This window comes from Sesamum indicum, linkage group LG7 (assembly GCF_000512975.1).
Source record: "Sesamum indicum cultivar Zhongzhi No. 13 linkage group LG7, S_indicum_v1.0, whole genome shotgun sequence".
Lineage (NCBI taxonomy): Eukaryota > Viridiplantae > Streptophyta > Magnoliopsida > Lamiales > Pedaliaceae > Sesamum > Sesamum indicum.
Window position 1 is genome coordinate 4366252 of NC_026151.1, and position 20145 is coordinate 4386396.

At 33.0% G+C, this 20145-nt stretch overlaps 3 protein-coding genes across 3 annotated transcripts; all 3 read right to left on the reverse strand.

Annotated features, from left to right (window-relative positions):
* LOC105166207 (cytochrome P450 CYP82D47-like) lies at window positions 213-4732 on the reverse strand. Its single transcript, XM_011085474.2, has 2 exons — window positions 3645-4732; window positions 213-1094 (listed from the first exon to the last, which is right to left on the reverse strand). The coding sequence occupies exons 1-2, from the start codon at window positions 4596-4598 to the stop codon at window positions 471-473; spliced, it is 1578 nt and encodes a 525-aa protein (XP_011083776.1). The 5' UTR covers window positions 4599-4732; the 3' UTR covers window positions 213-470.
* On the reverse strand, window positions 7961-8751 carry LOC105166307 (cytochrome P450 82A3-like). Its single transcript, XM_011085615.1, has 2 exons — window positions 8520-8751; window positions 7961-8403 (listed from the first exon to the last, which is right to left on the reverse strand). The coding sequence occupies exons 1-2, from the start codon at window positions 8749-8751 to the stop codon at window positions 7961-7963; spliced, it is 675 nt and encodes a 224-aa protein (XP_011083917.1).
* LOC105166208 (probable transcription factor KAN4) lies at window positions 13357-16868 on the reverse strand. The gene is made up of 6 exons (XM_011085476.2): window positions 15900-16868; window positions 15649-15725; window positions 15375-15411; window positions 15009-15168; window positions 13792-13891; window positions 13357-13676 (listed from the first exon to the last, which is right to left on the reverse strand). Exons 1-6 carry the CDS (start codon window positions 16405-16407, stop codon window positions 13515-13517), a joined length of 1044 nt encoding a protein of 347 aa, XP_011083778.1. The 5' UTR covers window positions 16408-16868; the 3' UTR covers window positions 13357-13514.

The following is a 20145-nucleotide window of genomic DNA, read 5'->3' on the forward strand; positions in this document are numbered from 1 at the left end:
GCTTTCAATTCAAATTTTTTTATCAATCCCAAATCATTCCATAGGAAAAAAAGAAAAAGAACCGTTCCTAAATCTACCCCAAATTCAACTTTTTTTTTTTTTTTTTTTGTAGCGTTGAGCATCGACATCTTTATGTTTCGGCTAGAAACCTCTCTGGTCGAGATTCCTGTGGATCAACCCATACTCGGGGGTGACAGTGGAGTTTCCACATATTCACCATACGACGTGTGCCTACCGGGATGTGGTGCCCGACCACTGTGCAGTCCTTGACTGACTGTACACGATAGTAATAATTATCCATAGAAAACATTGATACATTGTACATACATCAACTAGTTCTTTCGGTCTATATTACATGTCTTATTACAGAAAGTACTGATCGGATATACTGTCCAAAATTAAGGATACCACACGAAGAAAAAGTAAAAGTTACCCAATTACATTAAGTAAACATCATTTTCTTAAAATGGTCAAGCATAAAGATTAGAAGACAATCTTGGCTTGAGGAAGACTTCGAGTGGAGTGGCTTTCAGATTAGTAGAACCAAAAGTACCCGTCATGTTGATCTCCTCGTCTAAAAACTTTTCAATCTCAAATCCATGTAAGACACTAGCAAGTGTAAGCTTCGTGAATCGGAGGGCGAAAGAAATTCCAGGACAGATCCTTCTACCGCCACCAAAAGGCAGCAATTCAAAGTGCTTTCCTTGAACATCGACCTCTTTATGTTCGTCTAGAAACCTTTCAGGCCGAAATTTCGATGGATCAGCCCAAACTCGGGGGTCACGTTGGAGTTTCCATATATTCAGCATAAGACGTGTGCTAGTTGGGATGTGGTACCCTGCCACCGTGCAGTCCTTGACCGACTCTCGCGGTGGCATTAGCGGCGCCGGTGGCTGGATACGCAATGTTTCCTTGATTATGGCTTGAATGTAGGGTAGTTTTTCAATGTCTGATTCTTCCACTAGTCTTTCTTTGCCGATGTGTTTGTCTAATTCTTCTTGAGCCCTTCTGAGGGTGTGCTGATTGTTGAGTAGTAAACACAAAGCCCATGTGAGAGTTACGGTCGTTGTATCGCTTCCTCCTAACATCATTGTCTGCAAAACCCATGGAGTCTTGATCATTTTCATGGTAACATTTTCTTTACTGTGTCAAAGAAATTCTATTTTAAATTTAATTTACCAGATTCAAGTATTTTATATGGTAATAAATTATATTTATCATGTGATTGATTTGTTGTTTGGAAAAAAATTAATTAACAAATTATACTATAAAACACAATAAGATTTATCCAACTATTAATTTAAATATGCTCTGAACAAGAAAAAATTCTTACTGAAATTAGGTGTGGTTGAATGAAATCAATCAAACAAGTGTGATACACCTGTCATGTGATTAGCTATTCTTGAATTATACACAAATCACAAAAGAAAATTTATTATATTTGTCATACAATTAGTTCAGATTTGATAAATCTTATTTGAGTTTCACCTAAAAAAATTTCATCCAAGAGTGCATTCGGTTAAATATTGTAAGTGACTAAGATTTAATTAAAATCGTGATAAATAAATACTATTAACCACAGTAAAATAGCAATAATATGAACTATTAATCAATATTTATCATGATTTTAGCTATGACCAAAATATTTGCTATAATTTTGGGCATGACTAATGTTTTGGCCTCATTTATAGAATAATCATTGCGTAACTTGTGGTTAATTTATATTCTCTTTTTTTTTTTTTCTTTTGATTATAGTAATTAACTATGACTAAAAAATTGTATTTGTTTTAATGTCGCACCAAGTAAACAGGACCAAAAAATAGTTCCACATTAAACTTAAAAGGCTTAAATATATTTTTGGTCCTATAATTTTAACACGTGGTATTTTTGTCCTTTATTTTTTTAGGATTGCAAAATAGTCCTGAGACTTTTAGACATTTTACAATTTTGGTCCTTATGCCGAATTTTTCAAAAGTGGCAGGAATAAATCATGTGCACCTCATGATTTTGACATTTTTATCCTTTATCTTTCTAGATATAAGAATTCTGTAACTTTTTGTCATTTCACAATTTTGGTCATTTTTGTGCTGAATTTAATAAAAATTATCGAAATAAATCATGTGCCATGTATTTTTTTTTTTTAATTTTCATCCATATTGACAAAAGTGAATTAATCAGAACAAAACCCTAACTTAAATGGACAACATGAGGCGCACATGATTTATTACAGTGACTTTTACAAAATCTAGCATCGAAAGGACCAAAAATTGCAAAAGATCCAAAGTTACCGAACTTTTTTACAATTATAAAAAACAAATAATAAAATTTCCAAAATACCAAAATTACATGGCAAAAAACATTTAAAACATTAATTCTATTAAGTGTATAAACTACTTCTTTTTAAATATCATTTTGTGTTCCCATGCATGTGAAATTCAACATAAAATCAACCAAATTATCAACAAAAAAAAACAGAAAAAAGAAAAACATAAAATCAACCATGAGTAGTAGGAATTCCAGAATTAATCACAATTTAAGCTTTAATTTTTTTAAAAGATTATAGTAATATCTTTTGAAATTAGATTTAATAAGACAAACACTCTCTCGTTTACCGGAAAAAAGACGAACACTCTCTCTTAATCTCTTTAACAAAAATATTAATATATTCCTTCGTAGGCTGTCAGTGTACTTACCTCATAGGTTTGCTTAGAAATTTTTACTTCTGAGAGGGGTGTTACAAAGGTGATTTTGTTACCTTAGCACATTGAGAATATTTAAAAAAATTTAAAAAAAAACAATAAAGTATCAATTACTGATAAGGAAAAATTCAAAAATCCTCTCCCCCCCCCCCACCAAGGGAATTGGACCCCCCCCCCCGGTATATGATAGCGTGTTGATTGAGATTTTAGGTTTGGAAAATATATTTTTTGAACAATTTTGCCCTTCTCTTCTATCTAATATATATATTATATAATAAATAATTTTATATAATTTAATAAATCTAAAAATAATATATAAATATTTATTAATCATAAAATATTATTTTATATGTAAATGTATAGTTATATTTTTTTTAATTAAATTTAAAAAAAATAGCAATGGCAGGTCAGCCGCAGCCGCTGCAGAGGGAGGGCGCAGCACACCACTGCACGTGGCCTAGCAGCAAGGGCGATTGCCCTCGCTCAGATTTAAAAATATTGAATATGTTTAATGGACTAAAAACTAATTTTTTCTATATAAAAAATTTAATTTTATATACTATAAATATATTATAGATAGATATATTTTAATAGACCCTAGTTGACCAAGTTGATAGGGGGGACATTTTAGTCATTATCCCTAAAAAATTAAGCTCAAGTTGATAACGCGTCGTATGAGTTATTATTCACAATATAGGGATGAATTTTGATACTTAAATTTTTACAGGGGTCTTTTTGATACTTTATAGGAGTCAAAATAAATTTAACTCATTTAAAATTATTTTAATTGAGCAAGAATTGCTACGACAACTATTTCAACTTCTATAAGATATAAATTACAATTATAATGTCATCAAGTATATTTATAATTGTGAAAAGTTTTAAACCTTCGTATTTGTAATTAAATTTAATTTTCAAATATAATTCACTTTTAATTTTATTTACCTGGCAAGTAGCTTTGGTTATGGTATCAGCATCATACTGAGGGAACTTCCCAGCAACCTCATCAGCAACACGCATCATCTCCGCCATGAAGCATTCATCTCCGTCAGAAGTTGTCCTGTGTTTCTTGTGCTGTTCCAGCCATCCTTGTAGTAAACTATCAAAGTCTTTCCCCGTCTTCTTAAACGGCCTGCTTATTCCTCCCAACCAATCCAACCACTTCAAATACGGGAGCACATCAGGAACAGTCAGAACCCCCATCGCCCTCAGGAACTCCCTTGTCGTCTCACGCCATTTCTCATTAATCTCTCCCGAACCCTTGTTCTCACTCCCTACGACATTCCCCGCAACTATTCTCACCATCACTTTCAAGCTTAGGTCCCCGAAGGATTTCCTTATCTCCAACGGCGTTGGCGGCTTCCCGTCGCCGTTATTGACGCATGAATTATACAAGGATCTCATCAGGGCCCTGATTTCTGCTACGTATAAATGTCCAAGCGCTTCAATCTTGCTGTTGGACAGCAGCTTCTGAACGGAAATCTTGCGAAGCTCCCGCCAGTATGGGCCGTATTTCCCGAGCGCGGACATGGCGTAATCGTAGCTCATATGCTGCGTCGCTGAAGTTTTGGGCCGATCGCAGAAGATCATATCGTTGGTGGTGAAGCATTCTTTTGCTATTTCCCAACTGCTCACGACCATCGCGGTGTGCACTCCCAATCGAATGCGAAAAATCGGACCGTATTTGTCTGCCATGTCTGACAGGATGATGTGAGGTAGCTCGGGCCCGGAAAGCAAACGCAGGTGGCCGATTACAGGCCATCCTCCGGCTGCAAGTGGAGGTAAGTTTTTGGCGAGAATTCTTTTATTGCCTCTGCTTATTAGAGAGTAGAAGGGAGTAATCAGAAGAAGTACGAGTAGAGCAAGCAAGGCCGCAAGCTGCCATGTTAACAGCTCCATTTCCAGGGTTTGCTTGATTCTTTTTTCTGTTTACAGTCAATTACGTTCTAGATGGTAGTGGCTCAAAAGCCTTTTTAGGTGTTAGTCCAATTTTATTTTGTTTGATCAATTTTGCTGACAATCAACGTTTCAAAATTTTAGTCAGAATTTTTGTTATGAATTATTTCAGTTCATATATATTTTGCGATGAAAAGAATATGTACGTAATCTATTTTTTAAAATTTATTAATTAAAGCAATATATAAAGGGTGTTAGTGTAATATTTTATAGAGAATATTTTCGTAAATTTTGAATTTAAATTGGATGTACAGTTGTAATTACGATTATAATTTTAAGAAGCATAACTCTAATATTATAAAAACACAAAATATTTATATATTTTAGTATGAATTCAAAAAAATATTAATATAATTTATCTAAAATATAATATTAATTTTTATTAAGAAATGAATTGGGGTGATGATGAGAGCTTGAAGATAAGGAAAGATTGGAGAAAGAGATGACGCCAAGGTTGAACATTTTCGTCATAATTATGTTGTTGGAATTCAATATCGAACGACACAGCACGGTATTAGCCAGACAACTTTTCTCTGTTTATCTTATCTATTTTTAGAGATAAAACATCACGATTTCTGTTGTATATATTTGAAGCGGTGTGTTTGTTTTTTAGCTTATAAACAATACAGGATGGATACCAACATGGAGAGCTTCATTTCTACGGATAATATATCAAATGATGTGGTGGGCAATATGATTGTTACTCTATTATGTAAGGCGTTGTCTGCTTTAATTCTATATTAATTTTATAATATTTATTTTTGAAAAGATGTCTATTCATGCAGAAAAATAGTCTTGGGTTTATCAAATTTTTAGTTTAGAATCGATACAAGGTACATAGCAACATCAATATTATAATGAGATTATTTAATTTGAATCAGTAAGTGTGACATATTCTATACAACGCATAATTTTTATTAGTAAGTGTAACACATCCTATGTATGTACATAATTTTTTTATAATATTTTAAATAAAATAATTTTTTAAATCATATTATTTAACTTTTTAGAGCTGAAAACGGCCTAAAATATATAAAAAAAAATATACATATATATATATCAGCTAAAAATGAATAAGGAAAAAAAAACTACCAAAAGATAGTTATGAAAAATCATGATGAGTGGAAAAGTTAAAATAATAATTTAATTTTAAAAAATAAAAAATTAACATACCAAAAAAATTAAAGACACCAATAGCGTATTCTTCAATTCTATATAGTCCTAGTAAGTGTTAGCACATTCTATGCATGTGCACCGTTTCAATAAAATATTTAAATATTTTCTAAAATATAATTTTTTATAGAATTAAAAAAATTATCTAAAATATATATTATATATATAGAGAAGATAAAAATGAATGGGAAAAACATTACTAAAAGATTAGTTATGAAAAATTATTATGATTGGGGAGGTTAGAAATAATTATTTAATTTAAAAAAATAAAAAAATAGGGTGATTTTCAGTTATATAGATAGATAATTCTTTGATCGGATTCTGAATTCTTAAAATGTTAAATATTTTTATTAAGATGGAAAATTTTAAATTGTTAGTTTGAATTTTTAAGATATCGTTTATTGATTAAAAATATAATAAATAAAGATTTTTTTATACTAACAATATTAATTTAGTCACCTGATTTTATTAGTTATTGCGATCTTATTATCATACACACTTATTGCAATTTTGGTCCTGTATCGATGAGTGATTGGCAATTTTGGTCCTCACACTTTTGAGGTGGCAATTTGGTCCTATATCTTTTAAACGCTCACAATTTTGGTCCTTCAACCTAATCTATGATCATTTTACCCTTTTAATGAAAAAATAACCATAGTCCACTACATGCTCTAAATTAAGCCCAATATGCTTCCGAAATAAATGATGATCTTATTTTGACCATCTTGTTCCCTGATATTCCGAGTTCTCGATTTTATGGAGTTCTTTCAATCACACTTGGCTCCTTCAGCATCTTAGGGCGTAAAAGTACTCTGATATTGAGACTTATCCAAATTTTGGACGAACAGGTTGAACAAAAATCTTGAATTTATTGAAGAAAATTTAAAACATTAAATTGATATTGTCTTCCTATGCTGGAGGAGAACTATTTAGCCTCTCATAGATAAGAGGACTACACTTATGGGGAAATCCCCATGAACTGAAATTGCTAACATTGAAAACTTTAGAAGACTCAAAATATTATGTGATGAACAGTTGAAGAAAATTTTCGAGGATCACTCTCCAATCCCAAGTTTTTTTTATTTATAATAGCCCGCAGACTTCGATCACGAACTTTAAACGTGTTTTAGATGACGCCATTGTGTTAATCACCTATTTTGACTTTTTACTTTCTTGTTGTGGTCATTATGGCTTGTATTGTATGTGCTTGTCAACTGGTATCCTTTACTTTTCTGACTGTTGGCTCTTTTGGCATCTTCTGCAAACAATCTTTCTTTTGATTTTTTTCATTTTGAGATTGTACCTCGCTCTGTCATAATCCTTTCCTTTACCCTTTTTTGACTTTGGTTTGAGTTTCATTTGGGTTACCCGAATTTTGCTTCCAACAAGGGTTTTTCTTATTTTTCATAGCAAGGAAATGTGGTTATGCTGTTGTGCAACATCCATCATGTTACATGCCTTCTTCCTTGTAACCTCTATTACAGCCAGCTTATTATTTCAAACAAGCATTCTTTTCTTCTCGAATATGCTATCTGCAAACTCGATGTTTTTCCTATTTTAGAGTTTAACAGAAATGATCCATTTAATTTATTAAAAAAAAAATTAAATAGATACTTGACTTTGCTCATCTCACTGAAACAGACCCAGAATCCCCAAACTCTTCTGATAGATATTTCATCTTCATTGAGGTATGATACCAGTGGAGCTTCTCTTGTGGCAGTCTTGACTTTGTTAAATGATACCATGTGAGGTCACTGCAACTTGACAAAATAAAATGCTGAATGAAACCCCTTTTTTTTGTAATTTTTGAAGTTACTGAAATTAACTTTAGTTCCAAAATATATCATCGTTTTAAGTGATGATTATTTTTTTCACATACATCATATGCCGCCCCACTAATGCATTCGAAAGTTTTGAGATTTTTGAAAATCCTGGTGACACAATATAAATTGAAGCAAGTGCTCCACAATCATATCATTCTCGGACTTTTTCTATTTTCGACCCTTCAAGCACTCAGATCCAATTATATTTTTCGAATGTGTCTACTACGAATCTTGCTTGTCCTTTGCGGAAAACTAGTTTCTCCCACATTCTTTGTGGTACATCTGCCAAAGAGATCCAAACCAATCCAACTACTTCAAATACGGGAGCACATCAGGTACTGTCAGAACCCCCATCGCCCCCAAGAACTTCGTTATTGTCTCATGCCATTTTTGATTAATCTCCCTCGAGCCCTTGTTCTCACCCCCTACAGTATTCCCCGCAACTACTCTCACCATCACGTTCACGCTCAGGTCCCGGAACAACTTCCTCATCTCCAGCGACGAAGGCGCCTTCCGGTCGCCGTTGTCGGTGCATGAATTATACAACGATTTCATCAGGGCCCTGATTTCGGTTACGCACAAATGTCCAAGCGTTTCAATCTTGCGGTTCGACAGCAGCTTCTGCACGGAAATCTTGCGAAGCTCCCGCCAGTATGGGCCGTATTTCCCGAGGCCGAACATGGCGAAATCGTACCCCGCCAGTACGGACCGTATTTCCCGAGGCCGAACATGGCGAAATCGTAGCTCATATGCTGAGTCGCAGAAGTTTTGGGCCGATCGCAGAAGACCATGTCATTGGTGGTGAAGCATTCTTTTGCTACTTCCCAACTGCTCACAATCAGCGCGCTGTGTACGCCCAAACGAATACTGAACATCGGGCCGTATTTGTCTGCCATGTTTGACAAGATTATGTGAGGTAGCTCGGGCCCGGAGAGCAAACGCAGGTGACCGATTACAGGCCATCCCCCGGCTGCCTGTGGAGGTAAGTTTTTCGTGACAACACTTTTGTGGCCTGTGCTTATTAGAGAGTAGAAAGGAGTAATGAAAAGAATTAAGAGTAGAGCAAGCAAGGCCGCGAACTGCCATGGCAACAGGTCCATTGTGTTGCGCTGGATTTAATATATATATATATATATATATATATATATAAAGAAAGACAATAATCATTTTATGATATTGCAAATAAGCAAATTATTCTCTATAAAACTAGTAATTTATCTCTCTATATTTTAAAAAATGCAGCAATTTACCTTTTCAGTATTTTTTCAAAGTGAAGCAATTTACTTTCTTAAAATCATTTTAAAAAATATAAAATGATCAAATTACTTCATTCTAAAAAGCACAGAAATAAATTACCATTATTTTTTTATAAAACAGTAATTTATTCATTTATAATATTATAGAGAGGTAAATTACACTAAATCATATATATACAGTGAGCAATGCAAAATCGAATTGCAACAGAGTCAATTAATAATGATAGTTGGATATTTTGGTTCCGAGTAGTCAATTACTCATTATGTGTTAGTCCAATGTTGTGATCTTTTTGTGACAATGAACGATTAAGATATTAATTTCAGCATTTTGCCCAATGAAGCCTAACTTGATCAGAAGAAAATATATCTTCGATCATAAGTTTAAATACCATCAATGTGTGTGGTACGTTATTAATCTATTTTAAATTTATACTATATTAATAATAGTTGTTGACAATACAAATATATCGATAACAAATACTTGTTATTACTAAGTTGTAACTTACAAGGATCACTAACTGCTTTTAGTGACGACTGTATGCACAACTTTATTGTCACTAATTCTTGCTAATTATAATTTCACATAATAATGACTATTAAAACTACAAAATTATTTATTTTTTAGGGTTAATTATATTTATCTCTTTTGAAAAAGTAAAATTACACTTTTCCCCAAGAAAGATTTAAAATTACACCTTCATACACTTCCTCTAAGAATTCACTATTTACACCGAGCCCATGTTGTTACGATTTGGATAAGAAATTAATGACGTTAGGAAAAATATATTACATAAATTTTTAATTTTATCTCTCATTTAACATTTTCATTTAATGATTTCGTACTTATAAAAAAAAAAATATAATAAAGTTAATCTCTCTCCGTACATATTATCCTTTTATAAGTACAAAGATATACATAAAAATGGGCCAAAATTAAAAATTTATATAATTTTTTTTTTTTTTCTAAAAAGTCCAACATTTTTCATTCGAATTTTAATGGAATGGGTCAGGTATAAAGGAAGAATTTTCGGAAGGAATGTAACTATAAATTAAAAACTTTTTGAGGGAAAATATAATGGAGTTTAAGTATAATTAACGCTATTTTTTAAAGACTAAGTCAGAACTAATTAGAGATGAAGAAGGTAGGTATATATTAATTAGATTTTATTAATAATGCTAATATAAAGTACGAGCCCTTAATCAATAATTTCCTGCTAAATTTTCAATATACGGTAATACTTACCCATTGAGAGACCCGTCGGGAACTAAACAAAGCTGTAAACATTAAAACAATCGAACTACACTTTCTCGGCTACCTAATTTATTAACTGGCCCGATAGTGTTCCTCGGCTGGTAATACAGGCCCAAGTCGGCTGAGTCCGGAATCTGGCCCGACCACCCGGTCCACCTCATTTACACTTTGGGTCTCATGAAGTTGTAATGTCTACTTTTACATTAATTTTTTATTACCAAGTTTCGTTTAAATGAAATTTTGAAAATTTTAATTTGGAGTTATTAGTATACTTAATCAGTTTTTTAATTTTATTGTAATGAATTATATAATGAATTATTTCTTTTAAAAAAACAAAAAAACAGAAGAACATCGAGCTAGTTTGGTTGCGATTTTCAAATATGAATTAATCATCGATTCATTCATGATATCAAGAATGTTGTCGTTGTAGTTTTGAAATTGGAATTTGAGACGGCAGACAAGTCTATTACAAATTTTGTCCGCGAATCATGTGAAGAATGATGATGTAAGAGAAGTCGTCGGAAATCTATCGCAAATTGTGATTATTTTTGCAACAATTTTCGACAGTCTGCAATTTCAAGAGATTTCCGTCAAAAACATTCGATCCCATCGTAATAAACTTACTTCGTTTCCCTCCAAAATGGAGCCAAATTTTCTCAGACTTTGCAACTGGCGTGCCGTTGCAAAATTTTGGCAATTTTTTTAGCAACGGATTTTGCATTGTACTCATTGTAATCCGTCATAAATTTGCAACGTTTTGCGGCAGTCAGAAATATCTATTGCAATAAATTTATTTTTGTTAGTGATTCCCAAGTGGATTTTATATACACTCACATTTTCAATTGTCTTGCATTCTTATCTAAACCCATTGACGTAAAACTATAATTTAAGTAAAATGCACATAATTTTCGTACATTGACACAATACGCATTTTTTCTTCAATGTCAAAAGATATATATTCAAAAAAATATCACAAATAACATATTTAAATACAAATCAATGTTGAAATTAAAAAAAAATTGAATTCTTACATGATTAGTGATGCATGACTTGTTTCAGTTTAGGTATGATAATTAAAATGTACCAACATCACAGATTCAATATAAGTAAGAAATTAAAAAAATAAAATTAGATTCTTATAAATAGAGAGATAGAGCTAATTGTGTGTGTTGAGATCTTGTAGGAAAAATAGTATTTTTAGTCCCATAACTTACAAAAATTAGCACTCTTGGTCCTCATCCACTTTTTCATCTACAAATTTAACGATGTAGGTCACATGCCTAGCATATCGCTATTAAATTTTTTTCGTTAGAGAAAAAATTAGTTCTTTTTTTAATAGTATCTTATGAGTTCTTCATTTGCCCTATATAATTCACTTGTGGAATACATGATTCTTTATGTTGCTTCTACTTGGCTTAACTTATAAAAATATGAAAAAGATAGGATTCAATTTTTGTGAAAGAAGAGATAAATCTCTACATTTTTTGCTGTAATTTCCTTCAAGATTTATTTTTTTCACTCAAATATATCATTTTTTTTTTCAAAAATGGTCAATTTTCTCTCCAACCAAAAATACTTAACGATCACATCTAGACACGTGCGCTACACCGTTAAATTATAGGCCAAAAGTGCTAATTTTTGTAAGTTAAAAAACTAAAAGTGTTAATCTTGTAATGAATGAGACCGAAGTGAAACAGATCTAACTTATGAGATCAAAAATATTATTTTCCCATATCTTGATAAAAGTGAAAGGATGATTTCAATATAAAAAGGTGTTTGGAACTAAAAAAAAAAAAAAAAATGACCATCGGGATATAATAATTATATTTTTGACAGATTTTGACACTAAACCAAGTTATCAATGTTATTTTAACATTGCAAGACGAAAAATTCATAAAAAAATACGTCGCACATTTGTGTGAAGCCTTACAATAGATGGTTACTCATAACAAAAAAGTCACAATATGTGACGGATTTTGCAACAACTTTCCAACGTTGGCCAACTTCAAGGACAATCCATCAAAATTTTCATATTTATCTCATAGAAATCATAAAAAATTAGCAGCATGGTTATAATAACAATTTGCATGAAAAAATTGTGAACGAGAGAAAATTTGCCACAACCATAGCCATGTATTGGGACGGAATATTGTTCCACCAATTTCACAGTGAATTTGTAATGGAACTTATCTCAAACGGGCGGTCACAAAATTTTGTCAATATTTTGCAACATGTTTTGCTCTATTGGGACTTTTTATTCCAAATCTGTCTCAGTATCCGTTTCAAGTGCGATGATTTATTTTAATCTCAAATTTCCATGCCTAATAAATTATTTCTTTTTTAGTGTAAGACCAGAGACAACGCAGAGGCAGAAAAGCTACAAGTTAATAACGACAAATTTGGCTAAGTTTAGTGCAATTTTAGTCTTGTATTTATAGAATTTGGCAATTTAGTCCTCCAACTTTTTGGTGTGGCAGTTTGTTCCTCTAACTTTTAAATATTTGCAATTTTGTCCTTTTAGCCAAATTAAGGTCCATTTTACCCTTCCGGGGTGAGCACATGCAATAAAAAATAAAAAAGAGTGAAACACGGTAGAGGGGTGAAATCATCTAAAAAACCTTCAAATATGCCGGAGGACTAAAACTGAGACTTTTTGGAAATTTATGGAACTAAATTGCCAGTGCCTAAAGTTAAAGGACTAAATGCCATTCACCCTAAGTTACAGGACTAATTTTACAATTAACCCTATTATGAATATTCTATGGTAGTCTTGTAATACCAAAATAAAAATTACAGTCAATTAATTTTGCCGCGATTTTTTATTTTTAATTATGATATTACAGTTGCTATTTCATACTATTGGTTAAGACAAATTGATCATAATTAAAAATAAAACACCGTGGTGAAATTATTTGACCATGACTGTTGAGCAATTATTAGCTGCTATGTTTTAAACGAGGCTAAACCATTAACTACAGCTAAAATTAAGCTATAGCAAATATTGATTAACCGAGATCAAAATTTAAGTTTTCGTATCAGTTCTGTTTGACCATATATATAGACATAATTTTCAAGTCGTTGTAGTGATTTATAATATAGGAAATAATTCTTTTTTTTTTTTAGTATATTCATCCTCGAGATTCTTCAACTATGTACTTTTCCAGATATATACTCGTTCTTGCAAAATTTCTTGAATTTCTCTGCTCAATTAGATCATTAATTCACAAAAATCAATAATGTCCAAACAAAAAAAAAATAAAATTACGGAAATACAGATTTCTCTTATAAGACTCTCTAGCTAGCTAGGTTTAGCATTAGTCAGAAGCATTAATTAATTAAACAGTCTAATCAAGGTTTAACATCTAAGAAGGGAGGATTTGGAGCGGTCCATTTGCCAGTTTGACCTTCCTAGGGTAAATTCTAGATCGAGCAGCACATCAGGAGAAGACAAGCTACTAAGATTGTCTAACTTTTCCTTGTCTGCCGACATTTTCTGGGCTGTCTCATCTCCATTTACCTACATTAATCATAAGAAAAAAAATAAAAGTTTTATTACATGAATTCTTTAGGATGCATGATCATCCATCGTTATAGGTATCGAGATTGTTTGGACATATAGTCAAATTACATACCTGAATTGCATCAATTCCTGCTTGGAAATCAGTAGACAGTACTTCTTGTTGACTTGAGGGACTTGGTACAAGGTTGTCTGGAGAAGATGACCATGAAGCCCTGCTTGCAGGAGATTGAAAGCTGAGCAAATTAGCGAGGGAACTTAATATTTATATATATACATTTTAACAAGATATGTAATCATATGATATTATTGAATTCACTCCAAAAACGAAAAAATGAGTTATAAATCATGGAAAATCAATAACATCTACTCTACGAAACTCTACGTTTGAACCCGATTAATCAACTTTCACGTTAGTTTTAGTTATAGCCTCAGAAAATTAGTCATGATTTTTAGCTCTGTATGATGTTTTAGCCTCTCTTGCAAAAGTAATGATTAGTAATCGTTGTTAATTAGTACTCGCTACGATTTTTTATTTTTAACTAAGAGAACTAACAAAAAAACATCATATTCCGCAATGATTTTCTTTGTATTTCTTGTTACATATGTATGAATAGATATAAATATCGTTGTGGTATTTGATGGGGTTATCTTATGATCCCTCAGCCTCAGCCGTCCAAAAATGAAGTCAACAAAGTCCAGCAAACATTTACTTGCATTCAAAACATTAGTGTGTCTGACCCCTACCTTTGCTCCAAATGTCACCCTAAACCTTCTCCATTACAACATCATCGAGATTCCAACCTTCTCTTTGACTTTTTAAGGTACCTAGAACTTTGTACGACTCCTATGAAACATCGAACGCGACGTGAGATGTTTTTGAAGCTTCATTACCTCTTAGATGCCATTGGTAAAATACAATCACTACCACCAAACAAACCCTACCCCGTATTCATTGGTATCAATGTTTCCAAACTCCCAGCAATTTAAATCCCATTATCTTCACACATTCCTTAAGAAAAGCATCACATTTCACCCAAAAACTATCACCAATGTGTCTTAGAATGTCTTCATTTATTTAATTTAAAAAAACTTGCATTGATGAAGAAAAATTCTTACCCGAATAAATAAAATTTAATTCAACACATAAATTATTATCTCAAATTGGAGAAGAACCGAGAGGATACTATTAAATGTCCCTGTTGATCTGACCAGACATGACCTAACATCGGTCAATTTAAATTTCTTTCGGAACATGATGAAAGAACATGTACAACGCACCACGACAGATGAAATTAAGTGGATAAAGTGAATTATAATGAATGGACTCACCTCTGAGCAATATGTTGTAATGGAGGAGCATTTGTTTGCAATGATGATGGAGGTGGTAATGGGGTGAACATAGTGGGAGGAGTGGTACTAATATTATTACAGTCAGCATTTTCGTCGTCTGTCCGGTGCAATTTCAACCCAATATCTGTCTGTCCCTGACCTGCAAATTCCATATCCATGGAGAAATAATTCATATGCGACATAAAAAACAATGATGTATTGTGCTTTGTTTGGGGCTTGGGAACAAAGGGATGGAAAGCAATGTCGCCCCCAAAATCATCAACAAAGCGTACAAACAAAGAGAATAATGGAAGTGGGATGGGGAATGGGACCTTTTTTGAAGGGGAAAAAAGATCCAAATTTTACCTGTTCCTTTGTCAGTGCTCTTCACTGTTCTATACATCTGCAAGAGAAATGAATTGAACAGAAAAGGTTGTAAGAAACAAGTCTACATTGGTAAGATTACCCTCTGGCCTCTTCCTAGGGAAGATGCCCTTTTGTCCCAACCCTCTTGTACTCTACTTCTTCCACTTCACATGACTCAAGAGAGTACAACCATGTAAAGCCCTCATCATTACAGGTGAAGAAGTACGAAATGAAGGGGGGGGGAGGGAAAAAATTTACAAGAATTAAAGCCCACCTGCAAGTGACTCTTCACGTGAGCTAGGGTTAGATCTTTCACATTCATCAGCTCTAGTACAGACTTCGGTGTTGCTCCTGTACATTGAATTCATGAAGAAATGGAAATTAATGTTTCTGTCAGCATACCGACAAGAATGCATATATACAACTAAATTACATTTCGAATTCCAACAGTAAACCCAAGACTTTGAAACTGAAACATACTTAGTAAAAGAACAAATCAAAGTATTAATTATAAGCTCCACATACGTTCATGGCCGCCGAGAAGCTGAACTGCGTGGACGAAATGGGCATGAAGAGTTGAAGTCCATCTCATTCTCGGTGCGCGGACGCTTCTTTTGATGGCAGACATCATTCTTGAATTAGTTCTCTTGAACTCGCGGCCGCCGTATATTTGAGGCTGATAGTGATGATAGTGCCGCGGCATTTGCAGGGGCGGAGTGTGGTTTAATGATAATCCCGCAGCCATTTCAAACCCTAGGCTCAAAGTGGGCTCAACGGGTTGATTACAGAAACTCCTTTCTGCATTCAAGAATCCGTTTTCATGGCTCAAATCGCTGCCGCTGCTGCCGGAATCAGTGGTGGAGCTCCGGTCAGCGCCGCCGTAGGGCATTTTCAACAGCCCATTGTAGTCATGCGTTGTTTCCTTGTACTGATGACAGTTGGAGACCGAGGGTGGACTGATCTGTAAAGAGAGATCAGGCGCTGTGGAAACAGTACTGTTTGCCATGATCATCTGGTTTGAGCTAAAGTACATTATTTGTGAACAAAGCAAAGGCTGAACTGAATAGAAATCAGAGACACTGTAAACAAGAGAGAGAGATGAGAGAAAAGCTGGAGACTTGGGAAAGAGGGAAGAGCTGGAAAAGGTAGAGGATTATATATATGGGGTTTGTGATTATATCATGAGTAGCATATGATTTGCATGGCTCTCTCTCTCTCTAAAAAACACAGCCACGGCGTGTTGCGTGTGAGAGAGAAAGGGAGGAAGAAGTAGGCTTTTCTGGAAGCTAAAAATAGGCTTTAGGGTTGATAAAAAAAGAATGGAAAAGATGAGAGAGTTGTTAAAGGGAGCTGCAGAAACTACTCCAATTTCCTCCCAATAATTGCTGAGAAGAGGAAGAAAAAAGGGGTTTTCAGGCAAGAAAAAAGTCGGTGAAAAAGTGGAGTTGTGTATTTAAGGAAGCAGAAGAATCAGATTTATCTTCAGACAGGAAAGAGATGGGGGGGGGGGGGGGGGGGGGGGGGACACAGTGGGATCGTGGCATAAAACCCATCTTATTAATTGATAAAGATGAATATTTCAAGCTCTCATATCTACAACTTGGATTTGGGATTAGCCACTCTTAAAAAGATCAAAATGTAAAAATAGATATACTAGTCCAAATAGCTGAAGATACAATTAGAAATACATTTTTTTTCCAATATTTTGTTCAAATTTGTGAAGTCAAATCATCTATTCTTCCATATTCTTTATGTTTGTATATATCAGACATTAATATTTCATTTTTTGGGTTTTTCTTAATTCTTACAAAAAGTTTGATTATTTTTCATATTATAAATCACTAAAAATGCAGTCATAATTAATTAGTATTTATTATAATTTTTACTTTTAACTATAACAAAAATCATATTTCATTTATGTTTGGTATCATGGTGAATATTTTTAAGTAATACTTTTAGTTGTAAAGCGAGAGCAATGGTAATTTGGCTAAATGCAACTATTGTAATTTGGCATCTTAATTCCTCATCTTTTTAGGGTAATAAATATGTCTCGTACTTTTTTTAATTTTTGCTATTTTAATCCTTTAATCCCAAAAATTTGAAAAAAATTACATATGCCCCATACATCTCATCAGATCACTTTATATTTATAAAAAAAAAATAGAGATAGAGAGAATTAATTGTATCCAAAGTTGAATTATTGGTCTAATGCAAGAATAAAATCAAGAACGATAAGCAAAATCTTAGTTTTGACTTTTGACTTAATTTCTTCATTTTACTTGCATAATTTTTGAGTCAGTTGCAAGGTCGACTTTCTAACATGCCTACTTTTTTATATCTTTATACAAAAACAAGTTAAATATTTAATTTTGAGCTATAATATATTTGAAATTCGAGATGAAAGTATAATAATCACCCGTTACATCCCGTATAGGAAAAGTTATATAATTTTAGTTTTTTAATTTGGTGGGTGATATTTTTGGTCTTGCACGAATAGATTTTTTTATAATTTAGTCCTTTAATATTAAATTTTTGGCAATTTTAATTATTTTTTGATCAATTTAGTCAAAAATTACTGTGACTTACACATGACCTAATTAAGTTGTAATTATTATCCTGTAGATTAATTCGTGCAGGACCAAAAACTAGCATTTGTAATATATGTTTTGCAAGTCTAATCAATTCGTGAAGGATAAAAATATAATTTTTCCGCGTGTATAATATATTTTTTTAAGAAAAAGGAAAAAATAAAACTACAACTAAGATAGTGTAGCCAGCTAGGCGAGCATCCAACATTAATAACGATGAGTTTGAGCGTCTTATAAGTTTCAATGTCTTTCTTTTAACGAGACATCTTTTCAAAATAAAACTGAAACTCATATACAAAATTAGAACAGACAATATATCGATCGAATTCAAAACCACATCACAAAACATTTCTCTTAAAACTTACAAATAAAAATTAATTCTTAGGAAAAAAAATTATCATCTTAAAAGAACTTTTTTTTTAAAAAAAGACAAAAAAAACAAATAACAACTAATCACTCCCCCTAAATTTTCAAGGATTACGTGAAAATACAAATTTGAATCAAAGCTAGGCTTAGTGTGCACGTTGGTAAAGATCTAGCTGTACACGTGGGAAGGGGAGTGGGGGAAGACCAAAAGGTGTGTGTTGGTGCAGTGAGAAAAATGTAGGGAATAAAAGGAGGAGGAGTGGGCGAGAGAATAAGAAGAAGAAATGAGTGTCAGAGAGGCGGCCGGGGCTTCTGGCGACACCCGCCCTCTCATCCACATGCACTCTCCCTTCACCATTTTACCCTACCCTTCCCACCTCCACTCCTTCCATTTTTACGTCCACATTTACGACTGACTTTTTTCTTATTTAAATATGTGAAACTCTAATTTGATACCACTCTCATCTCATATTAAATAATTATTTTATTTAAAAGTTGAGAGTGATAGAAGAAAAATTATTTAATATTAATATTTCTTTCACTTATGAAACTATAAAGATTGTTCTTCTTTAATTTAACTACGTATTTAGAGTTTATATTGGTATTCTTTTATATGAATAATTAATTGCGGATTTACGTGAAAAATAAAATAAATGGTAGATTATAGTCATTTGTTTTTTTTAGGTTTGACATAATTATAAGAATCTCATCGTAATTGCAAAAAGTACAAATACTCCTCCATTTTGACGTTTGTCTTATAACGAACTCATTCTGTTAGCCTACATTAGGTTTCCATCTAATTTTGTAGTTAACTGACAAAAATATCATTTCGAATTATAAATTATAATTTTATATATTTTTTAGAAATATCTAAAATATTTTTACAGACTAATATACCACATGGATTATTGCACTTTACTCACCCTATAATTATGACAAATATAAAAAAGCAAGGTAGTTTATCCTAAAATAAAAGTAAGAGAGGGAGTAGCGTGTGGGAGTAGTTGGGGGAAATAAGGAAAACTGCAATAGTGTAAGCAATAATAATGTTTGGGGTGAGCACCAATATTCCCTCCCCGTGTCCAAATATTCCTTGCTCTTGGCCTTATATAAATTAGTCCAGCCCCTACCCCCCACCCAGGCCAGCCACCGCGTCGGAATTTGTAAACCCAACCACATTCCCCGGCGTCAACATGGTACCCCCTCACGTGACTTGTGCCCCGCGCGTGACCTTGTCGCTCTCCCCTCCCTCCAGAAATTTATACCTGTGCCTGGTGTCTGTGCACCGTATGGTGTCAAAATGCTCATATTATCGTATATGATTTAACGATTTGTAATTTATTTAGAAATTGACATTGAACACGTATTTTGTTTAATTTTTCGCATCATATATAGCATGATTCGTGTTATTTAATTAATTTTTTTGAATTTTGGTACGTCATGATATGAATATTAAATAATTTTTTAAATTACGATTTAAGTTTTTATATGAGACTAAGTTAGACCAAAAAATATTGGATACTCTAAATAGCCCATAAATTGCAACTGCACCCCCTATTCAAATGTAAAATTTACACAAACACCTTCTGAGAAATATTACGTCAACACTTCTCAGTGAATGTAGCTGTAAGTTTACAAAAAACATGGGGTGTTTGTGTGATTTGACCTAACTTCAAAAAATATTAATATAATTTATTCTAATATTAAATAATTCTTTTTTCTAACCATTTAAATTTTAAATAAAGTGGCCCTATAACACGTTTGTTTGTACTTGGGAGAAAAAAAGAGGGTTGGGGGGGGGGGGGGGGGGGGGGGGG

Excerpts from the sequence above, each read along its gene's own strand:
- LOC105166207 (XM_011085474.2), bottom strand. The coding sequence starts at position 4,598 with ATGGAGCTGTTAACATGGCAGCTTGCGGCCTTGCTTGCTCTACTCGTA. Across the intron at positions 1,095-3,644 it reads TAACCAAAGCTACTTGCCAG|ACAATGATGTTAGGAGGAAG; the intron begins GTAAATAAAATT and ends TGGGTTTTGCAG.
- LOC105166307 (XM_011085615.1), bottom strand. The coding sequence starts at position 8,751 with ATGGACCTGTTGCCATGGCAGTTCGCGGCCTTGCTTGCTCTACTCTTA. Across the intron at positions 8,404-8,519 it reads CAAATACGGCCCGATGTTCA|CATATGAGCTACGATTTCGC; the intron begins GTATTCGTTTGG and ends TCTGCGACTCAG.
- LOC105166208 (XM_011085476.2), bottom strand. The coding sequence starts at position 16,407 with ATGTACTTTAGCTCAAACCAGATGATCATGGCAAACAGTACTGTTTCC. Across the intron at positions 15,726-15,899 it reads GCTTCTCGGCGGCCATGAAC|GAGCAACACCGAAGTCTGTA; the intron begins GTATGTGGAGCT and ends TTCAATGTACAG. Across the intron at positions 15,412-15,648 it reads ACGTGAAGAGTCACTTGCAG|ATGTATAGAACAGTGAAGAG; the intron begins GTGGGCTTTAAT and ends TTTCTCTTGCAG.